Source organism: Labrus bergylta, chromosome 15, assembly GCF_963930695.1.
Source record: "Labrus bergylta chromosome 15, fLabBer1.1, whole genome shotgun sequence".
NCBI classification, from domain to species: domain Eukaryota; kingdom Metazoa; phylum Chordata; class Actinopteri; order Labriformes; family Labridae; genus Labrus; species Labrus bergylta.
Genome location: NC_089209.1, coordinates 7,855,081 through 7,870,205, shown reverse-complemented (window position 1 = coordinate 7,870,205; position 15,125 = coordinate 7,855,081). Strand labels below are relative to the sequence as shown.

At 42.1% G+C, this 15,125-nt stretch overlaps 1 protein-coding gene across 13 annotated transcripts; it reads right to left on the bottom strand.

Annotated features, from left to right (window-relative positions):
* Nucleotides 1–243: 243 nt before the first annotated feature.
* Nucleotides 244–13,255, bottom strand: max (myc associated factor X). Of its 13 annotated transcripts, none has more exons than XM_065963491.1 (5): nt 13,088–13,255; nt 12,746–12,772; nt 4,644–4,751; nt 3,192–3,329; nt 244–1,886 (listed from the first exon to the last, which is right to left on the bottom strand). In XM_065963491.1, the coding sequence occupies exons 1-5, from the start codon at nt 13,121–13,123 to the stop codon at nt 1,689–1,691; spliced, it is 507 nt and encodes a 168-aa protein (XP_065819563.1). In that variant the 5' UTR covers nt 13,124–13,255; the 3' UTR covers nt 244–1,688. The 13 variants fall into 13 exon arrangements, with proteins under 13 accessions (XP_065819563.1, XP_065819564.1, XP_065819559.1 ...); XM_065963492.1 differs by having other exon boundaries at nt 3,192–3,314; nt 13,088–13,254; XM_065963487.1 differs by having other exon boundaries at nt 4,596–4,751; nt 13,088–13,253.
* Nucleotides 13,256–15,125: the final 1,870 nt, after the last annotated feature.

The following is a 15,125-nucleotide window of genomic DNA, read 5'->3' as shown; positions in this document are numbered from 1 at the left end:
CATGATGCCCCTCGAGTCTTTTGTACAGACACCTGCCTGCATCAACTGGAAACCAGAAAAACCTGAAGTGGTGTTTGCGAGCTGCAGCAGTGAACATCAAGTCCTGAAAACTCCTCCACAGCAGTCGTGTTAGAAAAGAGAGAGAAGCTGAACATGTTAAAAAAAAAACACCTGAAACCCGTCGTTAAAGCCACTGCAGGAAATGGTAAACATGTTAACTCTTTAATCACAACATGAAGCAGGTTAAAGGATAAAATAGTTTATTTTATAGTCTCATAGTAAAGGTAGGCCTCAACTTGCAAGACAATTGTTGGCAGTATGTACAACATACTTGTAATTTCCATGGAATGGAGTCGGACAAACAAAGACCTATTACACTAATCATATCCTCCTAAATGGAAATAAAATGGAAACAATATACATACACACACGTTTCCTAGACGCAAAATGCTTCCTTTTTTTCCTTGGGGGGGATTCAGCAACATTGATTTTTTTACCGTGTAAAGCACAACACATCGACAGGGACTCGTTTTCGCTTCCTTGTACTGCAGAAGACGGGAGCTACCTTTGACATTCAATATCTATTTCAAACCCTTAAGGAAATCTACATGTGACAAATTGGCATTTTCCCATGACTTGTGAGATTACTACAAAATGCATAACATACTTTTAGAACTTGAAAACATCCAATCAAAGCTTCTTTTTTTTTCTTTTCAATATAATATATAAAATGAGATGCCTAACGTATTCAGCCACCTAAAGTCATTCACTACTTCAAGCTAAAGGACGAAATACGATACAAGTTTAAGGAATATTCTCCTTCAAAACATCAATTTCAACAAAGGAGTCATGTTTTTGTTTTTTTTAATTCATCTTGTGTTTAACAAACGTGTCAGGCAGAGAAAACGTCTGCGATCCAGTGGGCCTGAGGTGGGTATCACTTTAACATTTGTTTCAAAGCGTCTTCACATTCTTTAGTGGAAAAAAAGTAAGCTACAAATTTTTATTCTTTTCAGTTTTAAAAAGGTAAACTTCTCCAGGACCATTTATCTAGGTGTGTGTGTGTGTGTGTAAATTCTAAACAGGTTTTTTTTTTTTTTTCTTTTTTAAATCAAGAATAACAAAAATAAACAGAAAATATATAATATAAGCAGTGCTTGGAGGAGTACGCCTGCCACGCCCTTCCTCCCCCGAAAAAAAAAACAAAAAAACAACCCAGGCAGGAGGAGGAGGAGGGGCTTAATGAGGGTACAAAAAAAAGCATCAAGTCCTTAAGTAGCCAAGCTGCCTCTTTTTCTGGTTTTGGATTGTAGATGTTGCAGGGTGGCGGAGAACCAAAGAAAAGAGAGAAAAGGGGATGGGATGGGAGGGGGGAAAAAACCTGAAGCTCTCTATATGATTTGAAGCAGTCATCTTCCACCCTGCTGACGTCCTCCTGCAAGATTGTGGCGGCGGTGAAAGGAGGGTTTTTTTTGGGGGGAGGGGGGGGGGGGGGGGGTCAAGAGTCTCCAGTGCGAGCCCACCCAGAGATGGAGGAGAGAAAACCAGGAGGAGGGTGGTGGTTTTTGGCGTGAAGAAGGGGAGGGGGTTTGATTAGCCTCGAGAGCTTTGAAGGCCTTTATTTCCTCTCGCACTCCCTCGTGCCTCGCCTCCTTGATCTTGGCCAGGGGTCAGAACCACTCGGTTGTCTAGCTGGCCTCCACGCGGAGCTTCTTCCTGTTGGGCGGCTCCTCGACCTCCGACTCAGAGCTGGAGTCTGAGCCTCCGTCGAACGCTGACACCGCGCTGCCTTTGGGATTGGTGTAAAGGCTGCTGTCGGACGACGAGTAGTTGGCCTGGAGCTGAGTGGAGCCCTTCACCTTCTCCAGAGCACGGACTGCACCCACAACAACAACAAAAGACACGAGAGGAAACGTTAACACTCAAAGCTTTGTTTTGAGTTTCGGCACAATCTTTTCTTTAATCCTGTTCAGACGAGTGGGAAGACACCTCAAGGGGAATTGTCTTCCTCAAATCCACTTTACAAATCCTCACATTAAAAACAATGACGAGCAGCTTAAGTGTGCATTGCTCCCCAGTGGGGCAACCGAACATACATGTTAAAAGTATAAGCTTAAATTAATAAATAGTGTTTTAGTTAAGAAAAAATATTGCCAGAGGGAAATGTCTGAAAATTGAGGTAATACCAAAACTGAAATTGTTTTTAGATGGCTTTTCCTCATCCAGCAGTCATCTGGATGATAATTCATCGACTATTCACGAGTACCTAAAGCAACCCCACTCCAAAGTATCTCAACTGTTCAAACCTTAATTCCCAGCTGATCTGTTCCAGTAGCCACTCAATGTCTTTTCATGTATTTAAACCTGATTAAAATGAAGCTCGTCTCTTTGCACAGAACAACATATCCTATATGGCTACGGCTGCCACTGGGGACAAAAAGGTTTTCTTTTCTATTGACGCTGGGGGTTTTTAGGATTGAGATATACCTGCTTTTACATCTTGCATTTGTGTACATGACCACGAGTGTACACAGCGATGAACTACGTGTGTTACTGGAAGAAACTTGTAGAGGGCACACCAGAGAGCGGCGGCCGTAACAACAAGCGGATGTGGATAATGCAAACAACAGACGTGGCCACAGTCGAGGAGGTTATTACAACTATGTTCATGCTGAGATCCCGGCAGGAAAAGCAACAGCGGCTCCAATTTAGGTGGACAGAACACGTCGTCGGCACTGACAATGCCTCTACTGTTTATGTGCATACTGCATCCTGCGACTGCGTTGTGTTCATTTTTTTTAGGACATGCAAAGCCGATGGTTCAAACAGACGCAGGTGAGCGCGGTTGAGTAGTTATAAGAAAGTGTATCTCTGCCCTAAAAGCCAGATGATCCTCCAGAAGAGAAATCAGTTAATTTTAAAGGTATTTATTGGTTTGCTTTTATTAAATTAACATCTCTTTATTGAGCACAAATATTTTCCCATCAAACTCAAACAATTTCCAAGAAACACTACGACTTGTTTCTGGGCTCAACGTTTAAAACAGTTTCAAAATGAATTAAAAATGAAACAATGTTTGGCATCAGTTGGGTTTGATCATGAAGTTTTCAGTACTCTGAAAGACAATGAAATCTTCACTTCATGTAGAGAAAGCCCACACTGCATGGTGACAGTCGAGCATTATATTTACCTTGCTGCTCCAGCAGAGCGTTCTGCCTCTTCAGGTCGTCGATGTCCTGCTGGTGTGTGTGGTTTTTTCGCCTCATGTACTGGATGTACTCTGTGGCTTTGTCTAAGATTTGAGCCCGCGACGCCTGTTTGGTAGACTGCTGTTAGTGACACATGCAGAAATCGCCGCAATGAAGCCAATAAACAGTCATCACATAATTTTATACAGAGAGAAAGAGAGAGAGAGAGAGAGAGAGAGAGACAAAGAAAAAAAGCGCTCTGGTGTGATGCAACAGAGAGTGGCCCAGATGCCGACACACTGCCGACTGAAACAACTGCACTGAAACTAGAGAGAAATGTAGGTGAGCGCTGTGTGTTTGTGCACAGCTCGCCTTTCCCTCTTAACCTCTCACAATCCTCTCGCACTTCAGTCTGACATACACAGGCCGGGTCACAACCCCAGCACACGACTGTCACAGCGCTCGTCTAGATTACTGCAAACAACAGAACTGCTGCAGAGCTCTAGCACGGTGACTGCTAAACAGCTAAATTTGTTGCAAACCTTTTTGAAGGTTTGTATTTTCTCTGAACTGTTTGTCCTTAATGTCACTGGTTCACTAATTTGTCACGTTGCTTCACCCTTAAAAAGAAATGTCTAAAATATCAGTTAACCTAAATCCAAGCCGTGCACAGGGACGTTGCCTGAAGAAGGAATGCTTTAACTTTACATAATGTTGATTTAAATGAAGAACTGTGAGGTTTAAGAAAAGGAAAAAGGATTAGAAGCTAAACTTCATACAAGTTGCCAGCTAAGGGTACCTGTAAATAAGATGCTACAGACCTCCTACAATCTCCGTCTCTATTTCGAGTTTCTGTACCCAGCCCTAACATTTCCCTCATTTTCTACCCACTGTCCATCACAGGAAAGAAAACGCTGCACTGAGGCTGTAAAACAGAGCTCTAACAGAACTATGGTCCTGAGAGAGAGGCGAGGGGGGGTCGAGCTCTTAGGCCGCTGTAACCAAACACTTCTCACAAATGATCAGCTAAACGTCCCTTACATCATGTCACCGGCCCCCCCGCCCATCAGAGTCAGAAATGGTCTGTGAGCGGGAAATCAAACGCTGTTTGCCCGGTTACTGAACCAGCTCCAAACGCTCTCAGTGTCATGGATGTCAAAACAGGAAGAGAGCAACTAAATTTCCTCATAATAACTTCCTGTCGCTGGGCCAAGTATTCAGACTGCATCACAGTTTGCTGCTACCAATCTTCTCACATCTGCTCTCCCCTCCCCAAACTCTACAACGGTTTCCCTCCTCAAGAAATCCTTCCAACTATCTAAAATCTGCAGGAAAAGTCACAAATTACAATAGAAATGTCATACTTCACCTTTATCAAACACAATGCAAAATACAAAATTTTCTTACATGAGTCTTTTGTGTGCCTGGGGGACCTGCAGGCTGAGCATTACCAACCTTTTCTCCCTGCAGGGCCGGTACCGAGTCCCGGAGGCTGTGAAAGCTGTCTTTGATGTGGTCCCTACGTTTGCGCTCCAGCGCATTGTGGTGTGCCCGTTTGTCTGCCTGCAATGAGAAGAGTCACAGGGCCTTGAGCCGGGCAGCAGAGCAGCGTGGGTAGAGAGGACAGCGGGTGTCCAAACATCCCCGATCAACCTACACACACCGCTCTGCTGCTGCAGCCAATCTGCCTTCACAACAACAAACCACCACTGTCACTGCAGTAACAACTCACATTATCTTATATTAACAGAAGTATACGTGTTTCTACTGAAGACGCAACAATTCTCAATATAATAATAAATCGCTGGCTACGGCATCCGCGCTTCAATACGCGCTTGTTAAGTGCATTTTTTTTTTAATATATATATAGTTTTGTGTATAACTAGCTTCCGTGCATTATTTCTCTTTGAATCAGCCCCGATCGTGTGTGTGCGCCTGTGAGTCCGTGTGCTGTTATGAGGGAAACCCCTCCCCCCTGCGTTAATATCCAATCCCTACGCGCTAAAGTCGGGAGAAGCTGACAACACTAGCGTCAAGATTCCACACATTACTTTAACATGGCGAGCAGTGAGGAGGAGAGACTAAAGTACGAGGAAACACTGTCGTCTTTCAGATCAGTGATGTGGGGAAATTTCGGGGTTTCGGCGATGACTACAATGACAAGGCAGAAAAAACCTATAAACAAAAAAAAAAACACGACTGTGCGAACATCACTTCACACGTGTCGCCTACTCAGACGGAAACACTTTCAGAGTTTGTGTAAGTTCACAGCAGCAGACTGCCGCGGGCTGACACGTTACTGACATGAAACTGCTGCTTGTTGTTTCACACAGACATCACGGCTCTTTCCTCCTTAATGAAAAAAAATGTTTTTACTTAATACCGTCTTGTAATTATTTTGTTCAGTCGTCAACAAGGGAAACAAACACAAACGTCCACTTGAGAGAGAGAAATGTAAATCCTGACGGTTTACATTTATCGTTATTTCTAGCTCATATTTTTCGGCAGAGTAGAATAACTTAATCGCCATCACATTAAAAACACTAAAAAGAGGGGAAAAAATGGCATTTTGAAGCCATCATCATAGAAGAAAAGGGTTTTGTGTTCGAAGCAGATAACGGCTATATGTTGTAGAACTGTGAGGTCTGTCACTAAACTCAACCATGGAAACTAACCATCAGGCACTACTTTAATATAGATTATATTGTGTTGTGTTTGTGGATTCAACTTTAGAAATACAAAGGCGGCGACAAAAACTGCATTTAATCAGCAGTCAGATTGTAAAATCACAAAGACGAAGTGACAATTATTAAAAAGAATTCTATATATAGAGTATTAGAATAAGCACTCAGTATGCGTCCACAACACGATGACTGCACAGCTGAAATATCAAGGGAACATTTCTACCTTCAGATTTAGAACTGGCACAAAAACATTTAATTATAGACAACCGTGGATTGTTTAACCGTGCCATCATCTTCCCCCTCGAGATAAGCTCAATATTTTAGGTTAAAAAATGTAGTAACGTTAATTAATAAATACAACAACAAACAAATTCCCCGTATGTGCTATCCTTCAATAAGTACCTAGTTCATTCACCAGAATCACAGCAATGCCAAAAACACTAATCACAGTCCCAACTGTTGCCTGTGTGCACCAGATTTGTCAAAAAACCTGCCAGACTCCTGGAATAACAGAACAAGAAAATAAGCTCCCTGGCAGACAAAACAACAGATAATCAATATTTTAAATGCAGCTGATTAATTTTCTGCCGCCAGACCGATTAACTGTCAGACCTAAAGCCGACTTTTAATGACCTCACAAAGCCTCGTGGTAATAAGGACGACACTCTCTGTATGAACTTGTATTTTCATGTCTTAAAAGTTTCTGCCTTCTTTGGCCTTTTGCCTTTCAGCCCCCTCCTGAGCTTCCCTCCCCCTCCTACGATTTTGACCCCACATCGTCGTCATCCTCAACACCGGCCCTCCCCCCCCTCTCCTCTCCCTCCTCTCCCTCACCACATCCTCCCTGCATTTTTGTTCCTCCTTCTCTGTGGGGGCTCACAGGAGTGGCTGTTCAAATTCATGACTGGGTCAAAGTCAAGAAAGTCAGATCATTCAGATGAAGTGAGGAGGTGGGCGGATGGGGAACAGCAGATCCTGGTCGAGGATTAAACCAGCAGAGTTAAATATCTCTGCGGCCAACAGAGAGCTCATGAAATGTAAATTTATGAGGTTTCTTCTTTAAAAGGTTAAACATTTTATATGCAGGAGGCCGGGCATTTCTGTGGTTTAACCTTGTTAAATATATATAATCCTGAATCAAATGTTCATATCTGGACACTTTTAGATACCAAGTGTTTTAAAGAGATACATTATGATTGATTTTTTAATGATTGATTGTATAAAAACATCTAATTCATAAGACAGATGTGTGGGAGAGGAATGAGTCCGTCAAAAATTCCATGCAAACTCGTGCACACTGTTCACTGTTGCACAAACAAATTGGCAACGTTTCAGTAGTATTAGTGCGATTCAGTCAGTGTGCAGGAGTTTACGTGCAGTTTTTGGGAATTGAAATGGTGAAATGATTCACTACTGGGTGCCTCAGACTTTTGTTGCTGTTGTGGTATTGAAACAAGAATCGCTGCAGTTTGAATTTAACTAGTATTACATCGAGGCTTCAGAGTCTTGAATCACAACAACTCGTCGGCCTATTAAAAAATAAATTGGAATTCATCGATTTAAGAAGCGAAACATACTTGCTTTGTTTTTTTTTTGTATCTTGCAACTTTAGTAGATTAAAGATGAAATTAAAGATGGTTTAGCAAACTTGTATGAGGAATTTCTACTGACGTAAGGTTAGTGTAGTGAAGCTAACAATGCTCATTAATGTTGAATAAGTTGTCTTCATTGAGGCAAAACAACTAAAAAAAAAAAAAAAAAAACATCAGTATCATAATCGGCCGTAGGCTAAATTGTTATTTTTATAATTGATATCTGTATCAGGCCTGGTTTTCTCATTCAGTGCATCCCTCAAACATTTGCTTCCTCCAGTATTCTCTTGCCTCTCTATGTGACACAGCTTAAATCAAACACTGAACTCAAACTAAAGGTGAATTTCAGGTTGTTTTTTTTCACACTGTTCATGCCTTTTGCCAAGTCAATCAATTAGTCTGTTCATTTAACAACCACAACCTTATTTCATGCCTTCCAAATTAATATGACAGCTCGTAACACGGCATCTGAAAGGCTTCGAATTTCAACCCCACATTTGCATTCTAATTACATTGCAAAGGCACAAGATGGCTGCTGTGATCACATGACCAGAGGCAGACATGAGATCAGTTTGCCGCCTGCAGTTCAACCTGTTTTTTTAGGCCACACAATCACCGTCTCCAATCGCATCTGATTGTGGTTTAATCCACGCCTGACACCAGACTGAGACATTAAGTCGGAGACCCAATCCAAAGGCCCGCACAGCTCGACTGATCATCATCATCACTCCCCTAAATCAAGCCAGGCCTGATTTAAATATTAGTAATCAAACTGCACAATGATATGGCCGTTGCGTTGCCTCCCTCAGGGGGGGATGGGAACAAGGTGGGACTCGTGTGACCGGGTGTCATCTGACTCATTTTGTCCGAGGATCACAACACAAACCCAAAGTGGCCATAAGTGAGACGTCGTGCAGGTCCGGACAAGCGTGCAGTGTGTCATACGTTTGAAGTGAAGTGTGGGTTACAATCATCATTACATCATCAAATCTAAGCTCAAAGTGATTATTTAAGGCCAGAAAACTAAGAGTCCAGCCATGTGAAGCGCCTCACTGTGAAACTAACGCGTGATAAAAACCACTTTAACAAAATTCACATCATGTTACTCACAAAGCCGGCCTTGTGATTAGTCTGGCTGACATGGCAACAGCTGCTGCTTCAGTGGCCTGTTGCACAACAAACCATCGGGGAGAGACAATACCACCAGGGCCATGAGCCTCCTCGTATCATATGAAAGGCATCAAAGGGCCTGACTCCACTCCCTACACTAACCTTGGCATAATAAAAAAAAAAAACACATGACTGCTATCTATGGCATGTGCAATTACAAGTCTGGCAGCCTATTCCAGAGGTTTGTACAGCGCACGTGGCTGATTTCCTGGTTTTTAAAGTTTGTTTTGGACAACAGTATCCTATGAAGGTTTTTCCAGACATTTTTTTTTTTTTTGCATTACGTCTACATTTTCAGGTTGTGTTGAGCTCATTTGACGACCTTCAAATACTATGAAACATCTCAGAGGCTCATGAGAAGTAGCTGAAAAAAACAGGACTCTCTTTTTCTGTTGCTCTTAAAAGTCACACACGTCTTATAATAGGCACCTAATATCACTCAATCTCTGTGAGTTAATTAAAATCCAAGAATGTGTTCAAGCTCTGCTCTCTGGAGCTGCTCAGTGTACTATTACAAGACTGGGAGGGACATTAAGAGCCCTGACACTCAGTAACAGGCTAAGTCTACGTATCACTCCTTTATTAAGCTTTATTAAATAACCCAACTATCTGGAATTAAATTAAACCACCTGGGTTAAAAGGTGTTGGAAAGGTGCCATTTTTGCTTCTATTGAATTCACCTGTTCTTGCTCTCTTTCACAGTTTATCAAAGATATCATTACAGAGGCCACATCTTTATACTCTAATAAAATAAACCAAATTCGGGGCGAGGTGTTGATTCATTTAACATCACTTATAGTATTCAATAGGCGTCGCTCTTGTTAGGACACTCACCAATGACTAAACGGATCACGACGTTTGAATCCTCTCTTTAATGTACTCGTTTGTTTTTAAAAAGGTCATAGAGGCATCATCAGGGGTGTAAATATTAACCAATCTGGAAGTGATTTTAACAGAAGAGATAGGAGAACATCGATCCGCAGAGCCCTGAGTGGGTAAGAATGCAACAGAAACTGTTCGATTGGCTCGATTTTAACGCTTTAAAAACCAGTTAACCGAGGCTTTGCCGCTTGTGCCTGCATACTTTGCTCAGCGTCTTCAATCTAAAGAGACTCTTACGTTGACTTTTACCTTTTTAACAAGATTAACGCTGCAAGTAGGTGGCTCGCTAGTTAGATCGAGAAAACAATGCCTAAAAATCGCCTAAAAAGTCTCGACCTCTGAAATCAAGTCATGTAGACTCGATATGAAGGAAGGAAAACTTTCTAAACGTCTACAGTTCTGTGCGAATTAGACAAAACAACTCAGTGAAGTCTTTGGTTATCAGAGCACCTGTGGTCTGCTTTGTTTCTGGAGTGACTGCTCGGATTCAGCGTGATAACACATGATGAATCCGATACGACACAAAAAAATAAAAAATGAATGTTTACTGTCGAATAGCCTTTAAAGCTACATGCTAACTGAGTTGCACATCAGGCACCATGATAAACAAGTGTCCAGTTACTTTATCAGTCCATCATTAAACAGATACCTTTCGCCTACTGCTCAAAAGGACGCACCAGCTGAGAGGCTCACTCAATTCTATTCATACCTGATCATGACACATAACTGCTACAGGTGCCAACTGGTAGAGCTAGTAGCTGCTGCTGCTGCTTCCCAGCTACTGATGTCCTTCTCACGTTCTGTGCATGAAAGCCTACACTCCTGACAGGCTGCTGGAAAACCTTTTCGCACTAATAACAGTGGAAACAAGTGTAAACCAGAGGCTGCAGCGGGGGAATTTAGACCAAAAGAGAGTATAGGATAGACAGCATGTCATTCCTTTCAGGCAGAATTTAAGTACAACAGCAAGAACATCCGTTTCATTTACATTTGTCTATAAACACCAGCAGAGTCAGTGAAAGACGTTTCTTTGTCCACCTATCAAAAACTCCCAAAATATGGAATTTTCCAACCATTGCTTCACCTAACATTTTTGCATTTTTCAAGCCTGATATACTTCTGGTTTCGAACCTACACTGTAGCATTGGTCATAGGTTTCTGTAGCCCTGCAGCTAAGGGGGAAGCCCACGTATGTTCCCTGCAGTGCACCTCCTCAGAAATGTAACTTCACATCGAATTGACGCAGCCGCACGTCCTATGATTGAACTGCTGTGTAGCGTCGTATTTCCTGCGTTTACAATATTTTCAATATCGGCGCTGTCTTTAAAATTCTGCAGAAAGACGAACGCTATCAGCCAACATAATCAACTCCTGCTCAATATGTAACACCTCCAACTCCAACATTAAATGCAACAAACAAGCAGAGAATGTGGATGAAGGAAAACTACAGATATAAATCGGCATGCCAAATAGTGTTTGTAGGCGGGTTATTGCGGAGCCACGCAGACACACCAATGCATTAGTAAGTATGCAGTGCTTAAGACAGCGTAGACCACTACGGTGTGGCTACAGCGTGGATCAGACGCAGAGGATAAAGACGGCTTAAGCCTTGAAAATGTTATTTGTGAAATTGCTTAAGTAAATATGACCATTGTTGTTTAAAGAAGTGTCTCTTATCGCACCAACTGATTTAGCTTTACGGTCGGTCCAATCTGCTTCACAATGCATCATCAAGTCTTTGGTAATCGGTTAATTAAAAGATATCTTCAGACGGCAGACCCACTATCTAGGTCAGGAAAACTATTCAATATCTGCCACAATGTTCCCAACATTAAAGATTAAAGATTTCATTTCTGTGCTTCTATGCAGGGCTGAATGACGCAACATTTTATATGAAATCTAGCTTGAAAACATGCCATTTTAAACAATTTCTAGCAATCATTTTTGACTGACAGAAATGACACTCTTTACAGCCAGCAGCAAAGAAAAAAAGCCTGCTGCAGATGCAAATAATATTTACAAACCCTGAAGCCCTATTTGTGCATGTGCTGATGCAAAGTCTACATTGTAAAAGACCGTCCGACTCTGAAGGGGAGAAACAGCTATAAAGACAAACATATTAGGTCTCATAGCTTCTATAATACAATTATATGAGCTGAAATCAGGTTTGAGCTGCTCATGTGACTGTAACTGAGCTCACGTCTGTGCTAGAGCAAAAGACAGAAAACGTGTAATGTACGAGCCGAACACCTCTTTTGAATGAAATGATAACTAATGCATAATGTAAAATATAACGCTGCATTTCGATCCTGTTTATCTGACTGGAGGTAAGACGACCTGTCGTGCAGCCTGTGCAGCCTGTGCATCAAGCACGTCGTGTGCTGGGTGTTTTTTTTTCTCGCTGGTATGCGATGCAGCTTTGCTATACGTCATTCATTTAGGCTGCCAGCCCTTTAGTGGCCTGTAGAGAGAGAGAGAGGGAGAAGATGGCTCTAATCACCGGCTGCAACACAGGAAAACATCCCGCAGCACCCCTTCCTGACACGAAGGCTTGTCCGAGATGCAGGCGCGGCTACCACTCCTCCTCCTCCTCCTCACAACATGCAACAGCCTCTATAAGCCACCTCATTACCCCCTTGCATCACCATGAATGCAGTACAAATGTAAACGGTCTCCCTTTTTTCCCTGAGGTGACCTAGATGTGTAATTTGCACACACCAAAAAAAAAAAAAGCCTGATCACGAGCGGGATCCCCGTGGTGTGTGTTTGTGTGTGTGTGGGGGGGGTGAACCGGGAGAGAGAGGGGGGGGGGGGGACGAAACAGACAGCTTTGTATTAACCAGAAAAAAATAATTCCCATGCAAGAAAAAAGGTTTCTGCGGAGGGGATAAAGCTTTGGTCTAAATATAGATGTCGTGTCACCGTCTCCCTATGGCCGCGGTACGCACAGGATGGGGGATACCCTGCAATGCACTACTAACACGGATGCTGAAGACAATCGCAGCAGGGGGAAAAAAACAAAACCTAAATATTACCGTGCATGTATTTAAATCTAACAATGTTGCAGCGCAATACTTCCACAGTATAACCTTACCAACCAATTTAACACCGTAAAAAATACCAAATTAAGCAGTATGTGGTGAGTGAATTAACTGTACAGCAGCAGTGAAACATTTATTTTAAAATAAATAAATAAAATAAATTGGACAAATTCCCCAGCATTACGCACCACATTGTGATATCTCGGTGAGTCTTCCTGCAAAGAAACAGAACAAAAAGTACAATTGTAGCCATAATTGTTCAGCCACTCTTACTATTTCGCTTAAGTCACAAAAAAAAAAAAAAAAAAAAGTTGTGTGTAATTTAGCAGTTTTAGCTCTGAAGCAAACAAGGCTGGTGTTTCTTGTTAATTTAAAATAATCCCGACTAAGGGAGGAGGAGGGGGGGAATACTTATCAGACAGAAAAAGCAAAACTAGCCCAGCTTATTTCCAGCTAACGCTAGCTCAGCTGCTACTTCAGCCAGCCAGCCAAATAAACATCCATAAAAAGCTAAAAGTGGTCATACTCACGTCACTATCGACTTCGATATCATCGTTATCACTCATTCTTCGATAAAATAGTCTAGTTTAAAGGGACGGTAGGCTAAAAAAACCACATGAATCAGTTTAGCACCGAGCGGCGCTCCGACAGACAGACAGCTTCACGTTCTGTTTGGACAGAACCGACCGTCTCCACGTGACTACAGCGCACACACACAGGGCTGCCGCGGCGCAGCCACGCATGCGCGATATCCGAGGGGGCTGTGGGAAATGTAGTTGTCCGGCGCAATCGTCTCGTCGCGTAGCAGCGGAGGAAATCGTGTATGTTGAGTGTTTTCTCCGTGCGTTGAATTGTTTCTCTGCGTGTTACCGTTAACAAAATGTGTCGTCAACAAGTGGAGGGTGGTAGAAACGCGATTAAAATACCGGAAACGTGTACAAAAAAAAGCAAGAGATGTCAAAGCGTAAACTACAATATCCGGGAGTCTTTTCGCTAGTTTGCGACGTAACAGGGTATTTTCGTTTCATAGGCATTGTGGGAGTTGTAGTTGAGGTCATATTTGTGTGTCAAAGGAGCTAAACAAGGCCATGGCTGAGACACGTGGATTATGAGAACACACTGAAGAAACAGAAACTCTCACACACGCACACACACGCACACACACGCACACGCACACACCCAGCTCTAGTTACAACAGCCTACACATGTGAACCAATCAGCTGGTTTAAGAATAAATACGGATATTGTACCGACATATTTTTCATTTTACTTTTATTTAGTGTTCTCCTATTGTTCTGTGTTCTGAATCACACAAGAAAACAACAATAGAAAATATGAAAACTGTAATAATTTGCTGAGCCAACACAATAGGTCGGCTAATTTATATAAAACACAACAGATCATTTATTTGCAAATGTCTTGATAAATAGTTGCATAAATGATGATTATTGTATAAATAATTGCATGCTTAAGTACATTTTCAAGGGGAAAGGCCTAAAATAATTTGTTCCATGTACTGTAACATAAGCATTATGTATATTTATTTATTTTTTTACAAGATTGTTTGACTGTTTGTTGAGCAAAAACGAGCACTCTTCTATGTTTGGATGGGCATTATTGGACTATTTACTGTTGTTTTATTGAAAGAAAACAATTAATGAATAAAATGATTGCAGACTTGTTGTCGTTTTTAGCCCTAATAATGTGACATGTAGCCGGTGTGATGCATGTACCTAGATTACTATATAGACTAATGGTGGTGTTGGGGGGAGACAAATAGCAAATAATCTGCTCTAGTACTTCCTTTTTCACAAATTTGTGCTGTAGATAAGGAGCTTACACTGTGGATTATTATGCACTGCACCAGCGGGTCAGTAAAAGTGTTTGTTTTTTTAAACAAGCTGGGTGCAGCCTCATCCATTCCCCTGGCAGGTCAAGAGGCCACAGCAGCTGTGGGCGACACCCTGCAGACATTCGGCTCAACAGACCTGCACTGACCTTGATCCTATACCATCATTTCTTTCTCCACCTTCTAGCCTCCTTCTCCATCCCTGTTTCTATCCTATACCAAGTCCTCCTGCCAATTTCCCTGCAAACCTCCGTTATATACAATGATATATCTTGCAGCAGTGGAGCCAAACAGGGTCATGCAGAAAGGATCCGAAACAGTATAGCCCATGTAAAGGGTGACATCACAATAAGGCTTTAATAATGCATCTGCTGCAGTGAAGCCTCTCGGTCTTCATGCATGAAAGCAAGAAAGCATTGAGCTATATTTGCACACTATCATGTTAAATTACCTCAAGGGATGGGTGATGTTACAGAAAAATAAATATGATAATGAGGGACCTTAAATGAAACCGAGATTTTATTCTTCATATGTCTTTTTCGCCACACCCATCATGCCATTCCCCCCAGGCCTGAGTTGCGTTATGAGGTGATTAAGCACCATTTCAGTCCATAATGTTGAGGCTGCAGGGAGCACAGGCATTGATTAGTTGTAGCTGAGGCTGGGGGAGTAATAATGTTTTTAAATAATCCAGGTATATGAAGCACTGGGTTTGTAAT